Source organism: Cyprinodon tularosa, unplaced genomic scaffold (genome assembly GCF_016077235.1).
Source record: "Cyprinodon tularosa strain WSP-4 unplaced genomic scaffold, ASM1607723v1 ctg481, whole genome shotgun sequence".
Lineage (NCBI taxonomy): Eukaryota > Metazoa > Chordata > Actinopteri > Cyprinodontiformes > Cyprinodontidae > Cyprinodon > Cyprinodon tularosa.
In genome coordinates, this window is record NW_024039209.1 from 519,177 (window position 1) to 538,265 (window position 19,089).

General features: G+C 37.1%; 1 protein-coding gene across 2 annotated transcripts; it reads left to right on the forward strand.

Annotated features, from left to right (window-relative positions):
* Positions 1 to 2,373: 2,373 nt before the first annotated feature.
* On the forward strand, positions 2,374 to 14,290 carry LOC119794493 (gastrula zinc finger protein XlCGF26.1-like). 2 transcript variants are annotated; one of them, XM_038302093.1, is made up of 3 exons: positions 2,374 to 2,656; positions 3,825 to 4,133; positions 11,720 to 14,290. In XM_038302093.1, the coding sequence occupies exons 1-3, from the start codon at positions 2,596 to 2,598 to the stop codon at positions 13,432 to 13,434; spliced, it is 2,085 nt and encodes a 694-aa protein (XP_038158021.1). In that variant the 5' UTR covers positions 2,374 to 2,595; the 3' UTR covers positions 13,435 to 14,290. The 2 variants fall into 2 exon arrangements, with proteins under 2 accessions (XP_038158021.1, XP_038158022.1); XM_038302094.1 differs by lacking the exon at positions 3,825 to 4,133.
* The last annotated feature ends 4,799 nt before the right edge of the window (positions 14,291 to 19,089 follow it).

Consider the following 19,089-nt stretch of genomic DNA (forward strand, 5'->3'; position numbering starts at 1 on the left):
AAAATGAAGAAAATCAGGACATAACATATCATCACAATGAAACTGCCTGTATACTTTTTCTCCATTTGAATACTAGAGTAACTCTAACATAAAGTCCAAATCTTTGGCTTTCTTTGGTAGCAGCTAAACCAGCAAAGACATTCTGCAAAGTAGGAGCTATACTCTGCTCCGTATCTCAACCTGCTTGTGGCGAAACCTGCATGGAAGGTTGTCGATGATGTCCTCATAGTCCAGCTTGTATTATTCATCCTGGTACTGCTCCAAGGTTTTCTCCTCTAAAATGACAAGAACAACTTCCAGTCAGGAGAGGGAACCACATGAGGAGCAGCCAGGTTCAGGATGGTTGGAGATACCAACCAAGATCAAACACTGGCTTAGCCTTAGTAATGACCTCTGCCAAGTGAGACTTCTTTCTCTTTTTGTCCATCTGTCCATCTTGGTTGTAGTCTGCATCCATCTGCAGAAATTAGTTAATTCTTGAGGCTGATTGGTTAGTTTCGATAAAACTCTTTGGGAAGAAAAGAAAAAGAGTTAGCTCACAATGAAATCTTCATCCTCGCAGTGAGGTCCAGAGATCCTGTACTCCTCTTCATTACATTCCTCCTGCTGTTCTTCCTCTGTCCAAGTATCCCAATTCCAGGGCTCTGAAAATGCAAAAGTAGCCTACATCAAAAATACAGAAGAAGCTGCGGATTGACTGCAGTAAAATTAAATTTACAAAAAGAATAGCAGCAGCTCACTGTCCAGCTTATCAACACCATCGTCATCAAACTGAGGATATTCCTCCTCCTCTTCACCATAGTATTCAACGCCAAATAACATCTGAAGAAAAACTGTTTCAGATGTTTTAAAAAGCTTTATGCTTTTTTTTAGTAAATAAAGCTCTTCTGTGTATATTTACAATACCAACACCTTAAGAACAGAGTTACAACGTGTACAGAGGGTAAACAAGGAAGTGATACTTTGGATACTGTGTAGAATTCAAATTCCATCTTTTTCATTCACAAATGCAGAAATCAAAATCTGGCTTTTTTGTGGTAGTTCTGCAGTACAGCCAGCAGATGGCGCCACGCGTGTCGAAATCCTTTTTTATGTCCCTAAGAACTATACAAACACTTATATGCATGTGCGTATACACACATACTAATGTATATGTGAGTGTGTATGGATATAGATAGATAATATGCAGGTCTGTGCATACCTTTGAGGTATGCATTAATAACTTCCCTCTGACGTCATTGATGACCACACTCCAGGCTGGTATAGGTGGCTGTAAATGCACCTCAAATTGGTTGCCATTGGCCAATATAAAACAAAAAGAGGATCTAGGAAAATAGGGATAAAGACTGACATATTTAAGAAACTCATATTATAACTACCTTAAAATATATTCAAATGGTTCTTTTAAATTAAAGGATGTGTGGGAATAGGAATATATATATACCAGAGTTTAAAATATACATTTATAAAAGAATATCTGATCAACGATCTGCTTTCACGGCAGAAATGGTGGCAATTATATCAAGCTTATAATGGGTAGAGGAAGTTAGACCAGACATGGTGATGATCTGTACAGATTCCAAAACAGTATGCTGATGAAGGTTCTCAGTCAATTTTTACGGAAAGATTCCAAAACAGTTTTAGAAAGTATTCAGGGAGCAGGAAATGATAGAAAAGATTTAGTATTAGAAATCTATCAGTCTATTTAGATTATATAGGGATGGCATTGATATTTGGTATGTTGGGTTCCAGCACATGAAGGGGTAAAAGGCAATGAAAAGGCAGATATATTGGCATAAAGGGCTTTAGAGGGAACAATAACAATTACAATTCCTTTTGAGAAAGGGGAAGGAAAATCACTTATTAAGAGTAAAGAAATGGAAAAATGGCAAAAGAGGTTGAATGAAGATAAGAAAGTCAGTATTAAATAGAATAATTAATAAGAATACATTACAGAGGGGAAGAAGTAATAATGGTCAGATTAACAGTGGGTCATACATATTTAAATTACAATTTATATTTAATATGGAGGAAAATAATGATAAATGTGAAGGATGTGGAGAAAAAGAAAATATAGAACATGTACTGATTAACTGTAAAACATGTAAACATGAAAGGGAGAAACTGAGAAGAATGGTTGGAAGGATAGGCTAGTAATGGAGTCCTAAAGAAATATGTGGAAATGAAGGAAATATAAAGGATATTCACAGATTAAGGAGAGCATTATTTATTTATCTACAGAATACAAAATAAAAAATAGAATTTGATGTAAAGTAATGTTGCTGCACACTCATGTACAGTAGGTGGCGATATGCACCTTAAAGTTGCTGGCGATCCGCCATAACAGAAAAGAAGAAGAAGAATGAAAAGCAAAAGAAGAAGAAGTAGAAAAATAAGAAAGATGGCGGCGCACTGCTCTACGTGGTATTCTTGTTTTATCTTGAGCGCGGATCTGCTTTTCTTTCAGATAATGAAAGAAGTTGGAGCTTAGAAGCAGCAGTTTTACCTCCTGTAGTCTGGAAAGAAGTCCAGCGGATTGAAGCTCAGCTGATCGGAGGGAGAAAGCAGCTCAGGAAACCACAGTGGATACAGGAGATGAAGAAACCCCGAACAATGGAGGGAGGTTTGCAGTCTGAAGCTTTGCTCCAGAAGTTAGGTTTGTGTTTCCTGCAGGTTTATTTAATGGTATCCATAGCAACCGATAGCAGGGATATAAAAACAAAAACACGTGAGCTTCCTGAAATCTTAGTGTATTTCTGTGTTTTTCTGAGATTTATTTATTTTTTAAATATTGAGCACTTAATAGAACAAACGATTAAGGTGGAGATTATTTATATTACTAAATAAAAAGCATAAAAGTAACATACAGTAAAACGATAAAAACAAAGGGATAAAGCATAATTAAAAATGGAAGAGTGATATTCAGGTAAATAAAAAATAAAGTAATTTAACAGCACATTCATGTTAGATAAGTTAGAGATTTTACCTAAAGCTTTTATTCCCACAATGAGACATATTGGGCTAGTCTTTAAACACAGTGTATCTCTTAATCTCATCAAATACTAAATGTTTTATTTTTTTACTGAGTGTCTACAGGTCCTTAAAAATTCTTCAACTTAAAATCTTGAAATGTTAAGCTTTAAATTCACTGAATCAAGTCTTAATTTTTTTTTAAATGGGTCTTAATTTTCTTTACTGCATGTGAAGCTGCATCAAAAGCTCAAATCACAACACGTCATTTTGAGGATCTTTTGCAGAGACGATGCAATCATGAACAGATTGGTTAAAAGTTTTCTAAGGAAAATCAGCTGATTGCATGACTGCAGGATTCACCCTTCCTGAATGAGCATGTGGGATAGTAGACATTTGCTGCAGCAGCAGTGGAGAAGGAAAACTACCTTTTAACTGGAAGAAACCAGTAGAACCAGGTTCTGTTCCAGTGGAAGCGGTACAGCTGTGCTGCGCCTTTTTAGCTGAACGAAGAAACTAGTCAGTTCAAACAGTTCAACCTGGTGGGCTTCTGGAGTGCTCACTCTTTCTCGCAAATATGCAGCTGTTCTAGTTTCATCAACTTTAAGCCATACTTTTAAATGCTACAGCATAAACAGATGGCTGCGCGCACACACTACTACAGATTCTTCTTTGCTGATATTGGGGAGCTTTTATTTCTGGTCGGTGGACGGCATTGAATCTAGTCATTTAAAATAAATATTATTGAATGATTTTGGGAGAATTGAAAGGTTGGAACTGGTTCGGATTAAATAAAGATTCTCCAAATATAGATTCCCCTAATCCTAATGCAAGCGTTTCTGTATTTCTGGCAGTTGTTAAAGAAGAGCTTCTTGAGCGACAGAGTCCTGATGTGGAACAGCAGAAACCAGAGATTCTACATGTAAAGGAGGAACAAGATGAACGCTGGGCCAGTCTGGAGGGAGAAGAATTTAGTATAAAGGAGGAGCCTGATGCCACAGGATTCCCCACAATTGAAGTTCGTGTGTGGAATGAAGAAGATGAAGAGAAACCTTTGCTTAAACAACCCCTAATAGAAAACGGAGATCCTGTAAAAGCAGAAACTGATGAAGAGGGATGTGGAGGGACAAAATCCATCAGTAACCCAGATCTAAAAACATACGGTAACGCTCCTCTCTCATCAGAAACTAAAGTTTGTGAGGATAATGATGTGAACTATCCCAGCCCCAGGCTCAAACACGTATCAGAGTCTGAGACTGAAGACAGTGATGATGATTGGAAGAAGGCTTTAAATTTGGATGGAAGCACTGTCAACAAGTCTATGAGCAGCTCTGAGTGTGAAAAAACATTTAACAGTCTTTCTTTTCAGAGGAAAATTAGTTCAGTAACAGGTTCTTCTGACTATCTATTTAATAAATGTTTAAGAGAGATGGAGGATGCAGAACCACGTATAGAAGCTCCGACAGATTCTAAAAGGTTTCGCTGCAATGAATGTGGTAAAAGTTGAAATTCTAAAAAGTATCTAACCGTACACATGAGAAGTCATTTAGGAGTTAATACATATGATTGTGAAGTTTGTGGAAAAAGAATGAAAACAAAATCCAATCTAAAGACACACCAGAAAATTCACACGGGTGAAAAACCTTTTGGTTGTGATATGTGTAGTAAAAGATTTCTATGGAAATCTTCTTTAGACATACATACCAGAATTCACACAGGTGAAAATGTTTTTGGTTGCCATGCTTGTGGGAGAAGATTTACACGAAAATGTGACTTAAACGTGCATATGAGAACTCACACTGGTGAAAAAGCTTTTGGTTGCCATGCTTGTGGTAAAACATTTACAAGGAAATGTGACCTAAATGTGCATATGAGAACTCACACTGGTGAAAAAGCTTTTGCTTGTGATATTTGTGAAAAAAGATTTTTACGAAAGTCTCATTTAAATGTACATATGAGAATTCACACTGGCATAAAAGCTTTTTGCTGTGATGCTTGCGGTAAAAGATTTTGTGACGGATCGACTTTAAAAAAACACATGACAACTCATACTGGTGAAAAACACGCTAATTGTGATGCATGTGGTAAAGGATTTCGTGACCAGTCAGTTTTAAACAAACACATGAGAACTCACACAGGTGAAAAACCCTTTAGTTGTGATGCATGTGGTAAAAGAATGTGTGACCAGTCGACCCTTAAAGCTCATATGAGAATTCATAATGATGAAAAGCCCTTTAGTTGTGATGGTTGTTGTAAAATATTTCGTGATCAGTCCAGTTTAAAAAAACACATGAAAATGCACACAGGTGAAAAACCCTTTAGTTGTGATGAATGTGGTAAAAGATTTCGTGTCAGGTCAGTCCTTAAAAAACATATGAGAACTCACACAGGTGAAAAGCCCTTTAGTTGTGATGCATGTGGTAAAAGATTGTGTGACAAGTTGACTCTGGAAAGCAACATTAGAACTCACACAGGGGAAAAACCCTTTAGTTGTGAAGCTTGTGAAAAAAGATTTCGTGACAAGTCAACTCTAAATAAACATATGAAAACTCACACAAGTAAAAAACCATTTAGTTGTGATGTTTGTGATAAAAGATTCTATAGCTGGTCAACACTAAAAAAACACAGTAGAACGCACACAAATGAAAAACCCTTTAGCTGTGATGAGTGCGGGAAAAGTTTTCGTGAACCATCAATTTTAAAAAGACACATAAAAACTCACACTGGTGAAAAACCCTTCAGTTGTGATGTATGTGGTAAAAGATTTCGTGACAGCTCGGGTCTGAAAAGCCACGTACGAACTCACACGGGTGAAAAACCTTTTAGTTGTGATTTGTGTGGTAAATGTTTCTGTGAGCAATCAAGTCTAAACAAACACGTGAAAACACACACGGATGAGAAACATGTGACACGTGAAAAAGATTTCGTGATTAGTCAAATCTAAAAAGCCATTTGAGAACTCACACAGGTGAAAAATACCACAGTTTACATATGCTGACAGCTCTGCAAAACAGATTACCACTTGCATGTAGTGTCTGTCTCCCTGAAAACTCCTGGATCAGCTTTTCTGAAAGTTTGACTCTATGTCAAGCTACAAAAGGTCAAGTTTTGAACTCCAGTGTCTGTTGCTGGGATATCAGGACACGCTGCTCCCAACGCTCAGATGCACCACAGTAGCCCTCGGCGCTACTTGACGCCATCATTGATAGACTTTGCATACCTAACACGTGCTCTGACGCCAAGAACGCTTTTGGTGAGAACGCACCAATAGAACTTTCAACACATTCAAATTGTTCTGAACAAGTTTATTTTAACTCATTCCAAATCCTGAAGAGAAATGTGTTCTCCAAACCAGCCTGTTAGAATCTACTGTAATATTCATTAAAGTTTTTTTAACTAATTTATATTTTTGTTTTTTGTTTTTTACTTTTTTATATTTCTCTAATCAGATGAATTTAGCTGAATAGTAGTTTTAATTCAACCTGCCAATTTGATGACTTTGCTGCTATGTTTGGCAACTTTTCAGGCACTTGTAGTGACTTTTCAGCATGTTTTCTTCAACACACCTGTATCGAATACTCAGGTCATTAGCAGGACTCTGGAAGACTTGACTGCATGCTGAGCACTGTTGTTTTAGCCAACGATGATGATGACAAAAGTATTTTGTTGAAGCTCCTTATTTTCATAAGGAAAACCGATGAGCAAAACATAGATCTTTGATGACGAATACATGATGACTCAGGGATGTGTATTTTTGTTGATGAGAGGAAATAAAAAAGTTATTTGGTGGTCTGTCAGATGCTTCAAATGTATCATTGTGCTGTAATCGGCTACAACAAATTTTCCTCAAAAGATCATAATATCCTCAATAGATCACATTATCAAAGTGCAATCCTTTGAATAATAATAATATACTATATAAGTATATAATATTTGTAAAACATAATTCTATAGTGATATAAAACTTTGTGTTTATCATATTATTTATTTGCAAAATATATGACTTTCCATATATCTCATCCAGACGGAGTTCAGCTTAAATAGTTTTTAATCTGAATAAATATGTGTAATCTAACTGAAAGGTAATTTTAAAATTTGTTTTGGTCTTTTAAGGGGTTCTGACCACTAATCTCTATTTATTCGCTGGATTGACGATTGCCCGTTGGTAGTAGTTGAAGGGAAGCAACTGGCTGCCATATTGGTACTCCCTAGTTAGACCTGTTGCAAAGTAAACAATCCGTGGGCTACAGCACCGAACAACGAGGATGTTCTCATTTTCATTGGGCCTTAAGACTTTTAAAATAAAGATAAATTCATCACTTTGACAGACACTTGCTGGTTCATAGCATCAGTAGATTACTTTTAGCTTGTAATAAAACATAGAAACATCACATTGCATAGTCATTATGAAGTCAATAAATCCTGTAATATGACATATTATAAAAATCCATTAAAACAAAATGAATGGGTTAACGGAGTATAACAATACAGATGTGCCAAAAGTGCTAAAATGATGATGATATAATATACATGTATTGATGACTTTATTGTTGTTATAACATATTTCATATAATTTCAAAGTTTTACATCAAGACTCAATTAAAAGTACATGTTTGTTAATGCTATAGTATATTCCTACTTGCAAATTGTGCATGAATGATGGCATATACTTTTATGCTGTCTGTGATGTAGCCTTTAAAAATGCTTGAGTTGCTTTTTTCCCGTTCATATAATATGCAAAATATTTGAACACATTGATTTTTCAAGTGAGAAATACAACAAACACTACAGGAATGAGCGCATCGTCCACTTAATAAAGATTTACTACATTGACATTTCACAGTGAATTACTTTCTATTTACTTTCTATTTTCTAACATTAGTAACAATGTCAATAACTAACTCAGTCAATGTCTTCGAGCCGATCCGAGATAGCCAGACTAATGTTACGCTACATACTATACATAGATCATAGATACTGTACTATAGTATATATGGATTTTCTTGGTTAGTACATCCAGTGACTGTGAAATTACCTGTGAAACGTCTTCCCACAGTCAGCAAACCGCTTGATTTTGAAGCCAAATGCTAAACATGTAGGCATTTTTACTGCGCATCTCCGTGGGAGTGAGGAGTACCAATATGGCAGCCGGTGGCTTCACTTTTTTTATTATTATTCTTATTATTAATGTTATCTCTGACTCGTCTTTCAGGTGATTAAATGGAGGTCTAAGATGCCTCCTAATCATTCTGACAGCAGCAGTCTGAACTGTGGTCCAATCCAAGATGGCTGTCTTCTACGCAAGTCGGCTTAGCTGCCAACAGCGTCCAATGAGGCGTCTACGTATATAATGTCTATGAGCAGAACAAAAGTGCAGTTTAAAAAATAAATTGGAAGATTTTTATTAACCTAAACAACTCTAGACATATAGCCCCAACACGAAACCTAAGCAATAGATGGATAAAATATTAAGAACTACTTAGCAGCTATCTGTAGCTTCAGAACAATGTGATCACCAAAGAATGTACGAGCTAGAATCAGTCATGATGTATAAAACGTTTGATAATAAAGATGATTATATTATTATAGTTGGTATCTTTAGGGCTAAAATTCAGGGCTGGGGCTAGAGGACAAAAATCAAGAAACTGCAAACGATTATCTTCGTCAGCCCACCGGAGGGGGAAATTTAATCTATAGACATGTCAAATTCGATAATGCTATCCAAGATTCACAATACAGAGCTCCTCTCACAAAGCTTTTTTCCCCCCCCCAAAAGATACAGCATCCATCTCAGTTGTATTTATACCTATTGTAACCGTGTGGAAGCTAATTGGATTGTGTGTGTGTCTATTTTGTCTGTTTCTTCCTAAAAGACATAATTGCATGGTTTTTAAATGGCCTCAAATAATATTGCTCCTATAGTGTTTCAAGAACAGGAGTCCTGCTTGAAACATTGATGGTGCCAAGTGCTGTATATAAGCCTAAGGAATCATTTAAAAATAACTACTTTGCATCAACTCTTTAGCTCAAAAAGTCTGCGGTGTACATTTAAGTATCAATTATATTATAAATGAATGTTATAATGTTTAATTGTCATATTCCTAATTATACTCATCAATGTTATTTTTAAGAAAAAAGAAAAGCAAAAGCTTTTAAAATAGTTCAAAAAGTAGGAAACAATACAGTTTGGCCAAAAGCAATATACTAATAAATAAGCTTTTTTCTTCCTCAAAAAAAAAAAAAAAGTTAGCGCAACGGCTTGCCAAAAAAAAAAAATCAAATAAAAGTGACACCTCCTAGATCTAGTTTGGCTTATGCTCTGTACGCGATTGAAGCAGCAATAGGAGATGGTTTACATGCAAAGTCAATGGTTGACGCGCATTAAACGGTCCTGCAGCGTGTTTTGAGCAGCAGGAGCAGCGCATCTTGAAGCAACTGAGCAGCCGAATCAGCGCCTCATGAGCTTTTGAGCATTTGATGCACATGACGCGCTTCACAAGCAGCAGCTAGTGGAGATGGAAAGAATGAAATGTTGCTGCTTTACGCACCTCAACAACCAATCAGAGAAGCTGATCTGAGGATGGCAGGGAGACAGACACAGCGCTGCTGAAGAAGATAACTATGATCACTCCTCTGAAACTGTTTATTATCTCCTATATTAACTTAAAATGTCAAAATCTGCTGGCAAAATATGTTCGCTTTTATTATTCTGATGCGTGCAGTTTGGATTACGTACATGAAATCCACTAACACCTGTGATCTAATCATGGTGTCTAATCAGCATCTTGATATGGCACACCTTTGAGGTGGGATGGATTATCTCAGCAAAGCAGAAGTGCTCACATCACAGATTTAGACCGGTTTTTGAACAATATTTGTGGGAAATTATTTTTGTGTATGTGGAGAAAGTTTTGGATCTTTGAGTTCATCTCATAAATTGAGTGTAAAATAAAATGATGAATTCATGCTTAAAGGAAAACGTTTTTTTTTTTTTACATTGGGCCCTTGATTTTACGTTATTACATCATGTTCTACTCACCCTAGGGGTGGAACGGTATATGTTGATTGTTACACCGAAATCCCATAAAAATTAATGAAATTAATGAAAAAATCCCCAAAAAAATTATGAATTGTAATTATCTGTAAAAATCTGGCGCATGCCCTCTACGATCTCCAAGGAATTCAGAGCGGAGCGGACGGGTGCCACAGCGGAGGCTGTAGGCTTTGCTTTGAGCAGGCGGTCTGGAGCGCAGCGGGGCGGAGCGCTGACGGAGTATGTGGGATTTCGGGGTTAGCCTGACATGTTGGTCATGTTGCTGTTAGCATAAACAAAACGTGTTGCACAATGCTTGCACACTGTTGCACTTTTATCCACAACTTTCTTTCCGCCGTCATTGTAGGTCACTCTAAATGCAAAGTGGTCCCATACAGCAGACCTTTAAAGTGCTGCTGGCGCGTCTTCCAACTCCTGTTCTTTCCCACTCGCCATACCCACACAATTCTCCACAACAACTGATTTTTTTCGGCTACACCCGGCTACGCTGCTTCGCTTCTTCTTCTTCTTGTTTACTACTGGTGGTTGGCTTTGGTCGCAGTACCGCCACCTTCTGCTCTGGAGTGTAAACGCTTCGCCTATGAGAAAAAGGAGCAGCGCATGAACCGAACGCAACACACGCGAACCGAACCAAGACGGTTTTCATAAACCGTTCCATCCCTAACTCACCCATATGAGTTTTGTGTCTTGTCGAGCTGTTCTGAAGATATTCCGTTAGGTTATATCCAAGTAACGTAAGCAATGCTGGCGTACCATAAATGATAAATTATGAACATTTTAGTTTGTGCCTTCAACTTGTTGCCCACAGCACGACGTTAATTTGATATATCCTAAGGGAATATCTTCAAACTCATATGGGTGTGTAGAACATGATGTAATAATACAAAATCAAGGGTCCAATGTAAAAAAAAAACCTGACGTTTCCCTTTAAAATTATTTACAAGTCTGGCAGTTAGAGATTTAAGTGCTCTTCATTCTATCCAGAAAGTGTACGAAACAAGGTGGTATCTCTTCAGATATAAAGTAAGAGGAAGAAAGTACAAAAAGACTCTGCTTTCCCTGCATCCATCCATCCATCCATCCATCCATCCATCCATCCATCCATCCATCCATCCATCCATCCATCCATCCATGCATCCATCCATCCATCCATCCATCCATCCATCCATCCATCCATCCATCCATCCATCCATCCATCCATCCATCCATTTTCTGTCTCGCTTATCCTTACTGGGGCCGCGAGGGGTGATGGTGCCTATCTCCAGCTGTCTACAGGCGAGAGACAGGGTACAACCCTGGACAGGTTGCCAGTCCATCGCAGGGCAACACAGTTTTCCCTGCAGGAGTTGTGTAATGAAATAAAAGGAAGAATTAATTCCCTTATGGAACCAGCATCGGTGCAGCGGGTCACAGACGAGTGAGGCGGTGTTTAAACATGTCAACTGTGTGACGGCCTTTGCATAATATAATCCATTGCCAGTGTTGCAGGCTGTTAATTTATGTCATCAACTTTAAGCCACACTTTTAAATGCTGCAGCATAAACAAATGGCTGCGCGTGCACACTTCTGTAGATTCTTCTTTGCTGATATTGGGAAGCTTTTATTTCCAGTCGGTGGACTGGTTCTGATCAAATATAGATTCTACAAATATAGATTCCCCTAATCCTAATGCAAGCATTTCTGTGTTTCTGGCAGTTGTTAAAGAAGAGCTTCTTGAGGAGCAGAGTACTGATGTGGAACAGCAGAAACCAGAGATTCTACATGTAAAGGAGGAACAAGAGGAAAGTTGGGCCAGTCTGGAGGGAGAAGAATGTAGTGCAAAGGAGGAGCCTGATGCCACAGGATTCCCCACAATTGAAGTTCGTGTGTGGAATGAAGATGATGAAGAGAAACCTTTGCTTAAACAACCCCTAATAGAAAACCTAGATGTAAAAGCAGAAGCTGATGAAGAGGGATGTTGGGGGACAAAATTCATCAGTAACCCAGATCTAAAAACATACGGTAACGCTCCTCTCTTATCAGAAACTAAAGTTTGTGAGGATAAGGATGTGAACTATCCCAGCGCTAGGCTCAAACACGTATCAGAGTCTGAGACTGAAGACAGTGATGATGATTGGAAGAAGGGTATAAATTTGGAGGGAAGCACTGTCAACAAGTCTATGAGCAGCTCTGAGTGTGAAAAAACATTTAACACGCTGTCTTTTCAGAGGAAAATGTGTTCAGTAAAAAGTTCTTCTGACTGTCCATTTAATAAATGTTTAAGAGAGATGGAGGATGCAGACCCACGTATAGAAGCTCCGACAGATTCTAAAAGGTTTCGCTGCAATGAATGTGGTAAAAGTTGGAATTCTAAAAAGTATCTAACCGTACACATGAGAAATCATTTAGGAGTTAATACATATGATTGTGAAGTTTGTGGAAAAAGAATGAAAACAAAATCCAATCTAAAGACACACCAGAAAATTCACACGGGTGAAAAACCGTTTGGTTGTGATATGTGTAGTAAAAGATTTCTATGGAAATCTTCTTTAGACATACATACCAGAATTCACACAGGTGAAAATGTTTTTGGTTGCCATGCTTGTGGTAGAAGATTTACACGAAAATGTGACTTAAACGTGCATATGAGAACTCACACTGGTGAAAAAGCTTTTGGTTGCCATGTTTGTGGTAAAACATTTACAAGGAAATGTGACCTAAATGTGCATATGAGAACTCACACTGGTGAAAAAGCTTTTGCTTGTGATATTTGTGAAAAAATATTTCCACTAAAGTCTCATTTAAATGTGCATATGAGAATTCACACTGGCATGAAAACTTTTTGCTGTGATGCTTGCGGTGAAACATTTTGTGATGGGTCAACTTTAAAAAAACACATGACAAGTCACACAAGTGAAAAACCCTTTAGTTGTGATGAATGTGGTAAAAGATTTCATGTAAGGTCAATCCTTAAAAAACATATGAGAACTCACACAGGTGAAAAACCCTTTAGTTGTGATACATGTGGTAAAAGATTGTGTGACAAGTTGACTCTGGAAAGCCACATTAGAACTCACACAGGGGAAAAACCCTTTAGTTGTGAAGTTTGTGGTAAAAGCTTTCATAGCTGGTCAACACTAAGAAAACACAGTAAAACGCACACAAAAGAAAAACCCTTTACCTGTGATGAGTGCGCGAAAAGTTTTCTTGAACCATCAATTTTAAAAAAACACATAAAAACTCACACTGGTGAAAAACCCTTCAGTTGTGATGTATGTGGTAAAAGATTTCGTGACAGCTCTGGTCTGAAAATTCATGTAAGAACTCACACAGGTGAAAAACCTTTTAGTTGTGATTTGTGCGGTAAATGTTTTTGTGAGCAATCAAGTCTAAACAAACACACAAAAACACACAGATTAAAAACCCTTTAGTTGTGATGCTTGTAGTAAAAGATAAAAATAAAAGTCAATTTAAAAAAGCACATGAAATCTCACACGGATGAAAAACCCTTTAGTTGTGACGTGGTAAAACATTTTGTGACAAGTCGTATTTAAAAAGCCATTTGAGAACTTACACAGGTGAAAAATCTCTTAGTTGTGATGCTTGTGGTTAAGATTTTGTAGACAATGAAGTATGAAAAAAAATCACATAAAAATGTACAGGTAAAACCGTTTCGGTTGTTGTGTCTAATGTTTTGATTGTCTCTGATTTACTGAACGTTTTTGAACGTCAAACTTAGAAGCATGGTATGTTGAGGTCAGAAACTGCTCTCTGAGCTGCTCTGTTCTTTATTTGGAATCTAGAAATTGGCTTGGCTTTATTTGCTTTGATAAGTTGGACATAAATTCAACACATTTTTGAGCGAGAAAGTAGACTTCAAACCCTCATCTGTGAAGTCAGTTTAAAAGGATTATGATCTTAGTTCATAGTGGCTTAGGTTATTCTAAGTTTTTTAGATTTGTACCAGAATATAAAATCAATTATTTTTCAGCCTTAGGTTTTAACATTTTTAGTTAATGGCTCAACTCTAACAAACTCTGCTCTTCCAACTAAGCCTGTGAGGAAATGCGTCTTAGCTCAGAGTCTGCGCCTTGCCCTGCATACTGATGGTTCACTCTCAGGACTATGGCTCTTCCTGCGATCGCTACTTAATAAACTATATGTGGCTGATCATTCTCAGCTGACCATAAAAAATCCTTTGGTCTAACTATCAAGGTTTTATTTTATCCAGCTCACAAGAGGTAATAACCTCCTTTAAATTCTACAAAAATATATTCCTAAATTATATCTAAAGCCAGGGGCGTGCACACATAGACACTAGGTGGTGCTAAAGCACTAGGAAGTTTGCCCTCTATCAAAGAAAATGCCCTTTTGAAACTCGTTTTTTTTATTATTATTAATATTATTAAGATTTTACTGAGGTCGGTTTTGAAATGATCTTTTGAAAACCTGAGCCATAAAAAACGACTGAAACAATGCCCCGAAATGACCGACCTACTTGCGCACACCCGACCAGCCTCTCTCTCTTCCTTTGTCACGTGAACTCGCTCGGTCGCCCGTAGGGCATGCCAGATGCGCAGCATCATAGCAGTTTTCAGATAGCAGGAACGGTCGCTGACAGGCTGCTTCTCCCGTGCCCTATTAGCCAGGTAATATACAGATCAAGCAGAATCATTTTGTTGTGCATTAAAATGTCTCATTCAGCAGCACCAAACACGCATTTTGCCGACTGGTCACCAGATAAACTAGTTGTCTCCTTGTAAGATGCTATTTTACTTTTTATATTTTGTATCCATATTTTTTATCTTAAGTGTATACATTAGTCTATTTTATTGCATGACGTATACCCACAGTTTTGAGATATTTTTATAATTTATTTACCTATTCCATATTATATGTTTCATGTTGCACGATTGTACCATAAAAAATTCCTAGTTTGTGAACTCCTTCACTAACAGTGGCAATAAACCTGATTCTGATTCTGAAAGTTTTACACTGCAGCCCAAGTCAATGACAGATAACGTGAGGACGACCACATAGGCTACAAATAATTTTGGTAGAGTTTGCAATTGCAAATCTACGGAAGAGGATTAGGGCCACTGAAAAAAAAAAATAAGTTAACTGATTTTTAAATTTTATTTCAGTTTAGTATGGGAAAAAAGTCAGAATGCTGACTTTAATCTCATAATTCTAACTTTTTTCTCATAATTCTGACTTTTTGCTGAGAATTCTGACTTTAATCTCAGAATTCTGACAATAAAAAAGTCAGAATTCTGACTTTTTTCCCATGTTAAACTGAAATAAAATTTAAAAATCAGTTAACTTTTTTTTTTTCAGTGGCCCTAATCCTCTTCTGTACAAATCTATGTGTTAAGACAAACGTTTTCTGTTGTATAGGTTTTGTTAGGCAACATAAATTAACACATTTTGGTCTCTTTATTGTCTTAATTGTATATTGATTTAGTAATTGCAGCACAATGCCAAGAAAGGAGGGTTAATCATATTGAAAAATCTTAAAAGCTGTTCACATTTTATTTTTAAGTGGTTTGTGCAGCAGGTATTAAAATAGCTATTATTTTGTAGGCTACCATAAGTCATATCCACGTGACAAGACTTCCAGTCATGTTGCCCTAAAAGCCCATTATTTAAACTAATGTGGCATATTTGTTAAAGCTATTATTATTATTATTATTATCATTATTATTATTATTATTCTCATGATGGTTATTATTAATATATTGTAGCCAGTCACAGCAGGGAAGCTCTATACCATCAACATATAACAGGACAGGAGATGAGGAAGAGTTCAGGGAAGACACAGAGACAGAAAAAGACCAGGATGAGGGAGAACAGATGGGTGAGGGAAAACAGGGAGATGAGCCAGATGAAAGAAGTATGCTTTAGTCTTTTCTGTTGGTGATGTGACTTTTTTCCATTGAAAACTCACGTTTAGAGAATGTTACAAATAAAAGTCAAATTTCATTCAACATGCGTTTATTTTTTTTTATAATTAAGTGTTACACGTGCGCTAAAAAGTGCCCCCCCCCCTCCTGAGCACCTGCCCCCCAAAATGTCTGTGCACGCCTCTGTCTAAAGCAAATATTTCATTGCATTCAACATTTTACTTAACATATTGAAATTTAGGTCCAGAGTGAAATGGTATTAAAAGGCAATTATGTAGGTTCACTTTTTTTTTTTTTTTTTTTATAACAGACCCCTATGAATTTAAATATGCTTTTACCTCTAAGCAGCAGAAACCAAGGGGAAACTTTTAAGAAAAAAAGCCAAATTTGCCAGAGTAGAAAGAAGAATGTTTTTGTGCTTTGCTTTTTTGTAGTACTGAAGATTGAGGTGTGTAAGGCATAATTCATAGATCAGGAAGTGTGTGCTTTTTGATATAAACCTTGTATGTCTAAAACCATTCCTTTATTGTACATTTTGTTAGCTTGTCTGTCTGCTATTTTAACCAGCTAGATGTGTTGAACTAGTGTAACGGCCTCTTGGAATTAACAGCCAAACGCAGGGAGTTCCAAACAGGTGCAGTTTAATCTTTACTTTTCTTGTCACAGACACCGCAAAAACTGCTGCATGAAATACAAGAATATGTAATTGTTGGACATGCTTAACTTAACATGCATAAAATTAAAATCTGAATGTTCTCACATACAACAAAAAAGGATTTGTTTTGTCCTTAACTCGTCAGCATACAGTTTTGTTTTTTCAACAAATAAACCGTTGATGTTACACTGATTCAAAAATAAATGAATAACATTTATCACAAATCACAATTGTGCATATTTATACCTCATTCTGCTTTCCAAGGGCACTATTTTAACAGTTTTCTTCTGGTTCCTTCAGGATCTAATGCTGTCTCAACATGCTTAGCAAGAACAGAAGGTGCAGCAAATCACAAAAAAAACACAAGTAGGCTATTAATTCATAAAATTCATAAAAACATCTACAGTGAAGAGGCGGCTGCGGGATTCTGGGCTTCAGGGCAGAGTGGCAAAGAAAAAGCCATATCTCAGACTGGCCAATAAAAGAAAAATATTAAGATGGGCAAAAGAAGACAGACATTGGACAGAGGAAGACTGGAAAAAAGTGTTATGGACAGATGAATCCAAGTTTGAGGTGTTTGGATCACAAAGAAGAATGTTTGTGGGGTTGTTTGGAGCTGGTAAGGTGGGAGATTTGTACAGGGTCAAAGGGATTCTGAATAAGGAAGGCTTACAGTGGGTACTAGTTGGAAATGGACGGTTTCCTGCCTGATTCCTGCGTGAATCACAATGTATTTCCTGAGGCCAGTTTTTTTATTTCAAAAAGAACTGCAATGTACCCGGACAACCACCAGACGGCACTTGGGAACTTTTTTTTTCTCCTTAATCCAGGCTGTTAAGATGCTGTCTTTAAAGCAGGTTTATTGGGGATCTTGGTGTGATATTGTGCTATTTTATGATGTTTTTCATTAAATTAAAGTTAATGAATTAATTTAATGTAGTGACTGCATTATCTTATTTCAGGAAAATTGTTGCATACTGTATAGGCGCAGTAATAGATACACCCTGCGATCTTATCTGAGAACTGTTTATTTCTATTTATCTGCATCTCTATTATTTAATGAAAAATGATTATAATTAATCTTTTTGGCAAAACAAATAACTGAATCAATAAAGGTCCGTGGATCATCCGTCCATTCGGGAGGGAGGGGGGTTCATGCAACGTCATTCCATCACCGGTATCTTGGTATCCAATCAGCTCACTGACTTGAGCGTTGATCAAAGCCATCTCTGACAACACCATTGAAATACCACTATTTATCAAGACTGTCTGGCTGCAGCACCGCGGCTGTCAGACCAGTTCCGCTGCAGGCCCCTGTCTCAGGCCACCTCCACCGTAGGGCCGATGTTGTGCGAAAAAGTGAATGTCTGCGAGATTCTGATTGCGCTCGCGGGAGCACGCATCGCAGCCCGCTGAGCGATAGCGTAAACCTGCTTTTCTCTGGATTAAACGGTCATGACATGCAGATACACACAGTTGCATTATAATATAGGCCTAATTAAATTATAATATAGGCCTAATTAAAGATTTTTTGCAAGTCAAAATGGCTGTTTTGTGTTGTAATGGTGCTTTAAAGGAGTTCCAAGCTGTTTTGTGAGCTCAGGTCTTTAAATCATGCATCTCCTGAAGGAAATCTAGTCATATTTAGGTAGAAATAACCTTTGAGTGACTATACTGTGCCTTCAATCAATTTTTGACAGGAACGAAAGAAAGACACACTAGTTTGTCGTCATTATTGTCTCTTACGACTTAAATCTGAGCTAAGTTATAAAAATCAAAGTTCTTAAAACAAAAAAGTCAAACAAGATCAAAAATTCAGCAGTGCAGCTAGTCCACGCCAGGTGTTTATTGCAAAACACAACACATTGCACACGGACTGGTCACCGTGAGCTGAGCTGACAATTGAAAACAGTCCTTATACATTCTTATCAGTGAAACCCCCTCAGTAAATATTTTTATATATTTAACGACAGTCTTGTAAAGTCACATTAGCATGCTTACTGCAAAGTCACATGACGATTCATAGACACATCACATCTGGAGGGTCTATCAGCAATGAAGACATCGTGCCTTAATCAGAACTTATGAAGTCAACACAAACATGTTAATTAAGTCCTTCCATTCAGAGTCATCTGTAATCCCTAGGTCCTATGATTGCATCACTTTTGAATTTGCAGTGTGCCTTGAATAACTCTATTTATCAAAGTTGTATTGGCAAATTTGCTACTGGAACCTTGATATGTAAATATTCATTTATAATGAGTGTGCTTTCTTATCACTAAGGCTCACCTGCGTTCTGCAGATTCCACTCCTCTGGCCAGTGCCACGATACAATCTCACTGTCTGTTTTTTCTTTTGGCTGATGGCTCTTCATAACATATTGTGAAAACAACTTTAAACTTATAACATTACTTTATTTTATTTTGAATGTGCAGATATACACCATTAGGTAGTCCATTGTTGCAGATAAGGACTGACATGATTAGAGTACGTCTTTCTGATTTATTTGAAGAAGATATTATTTAATG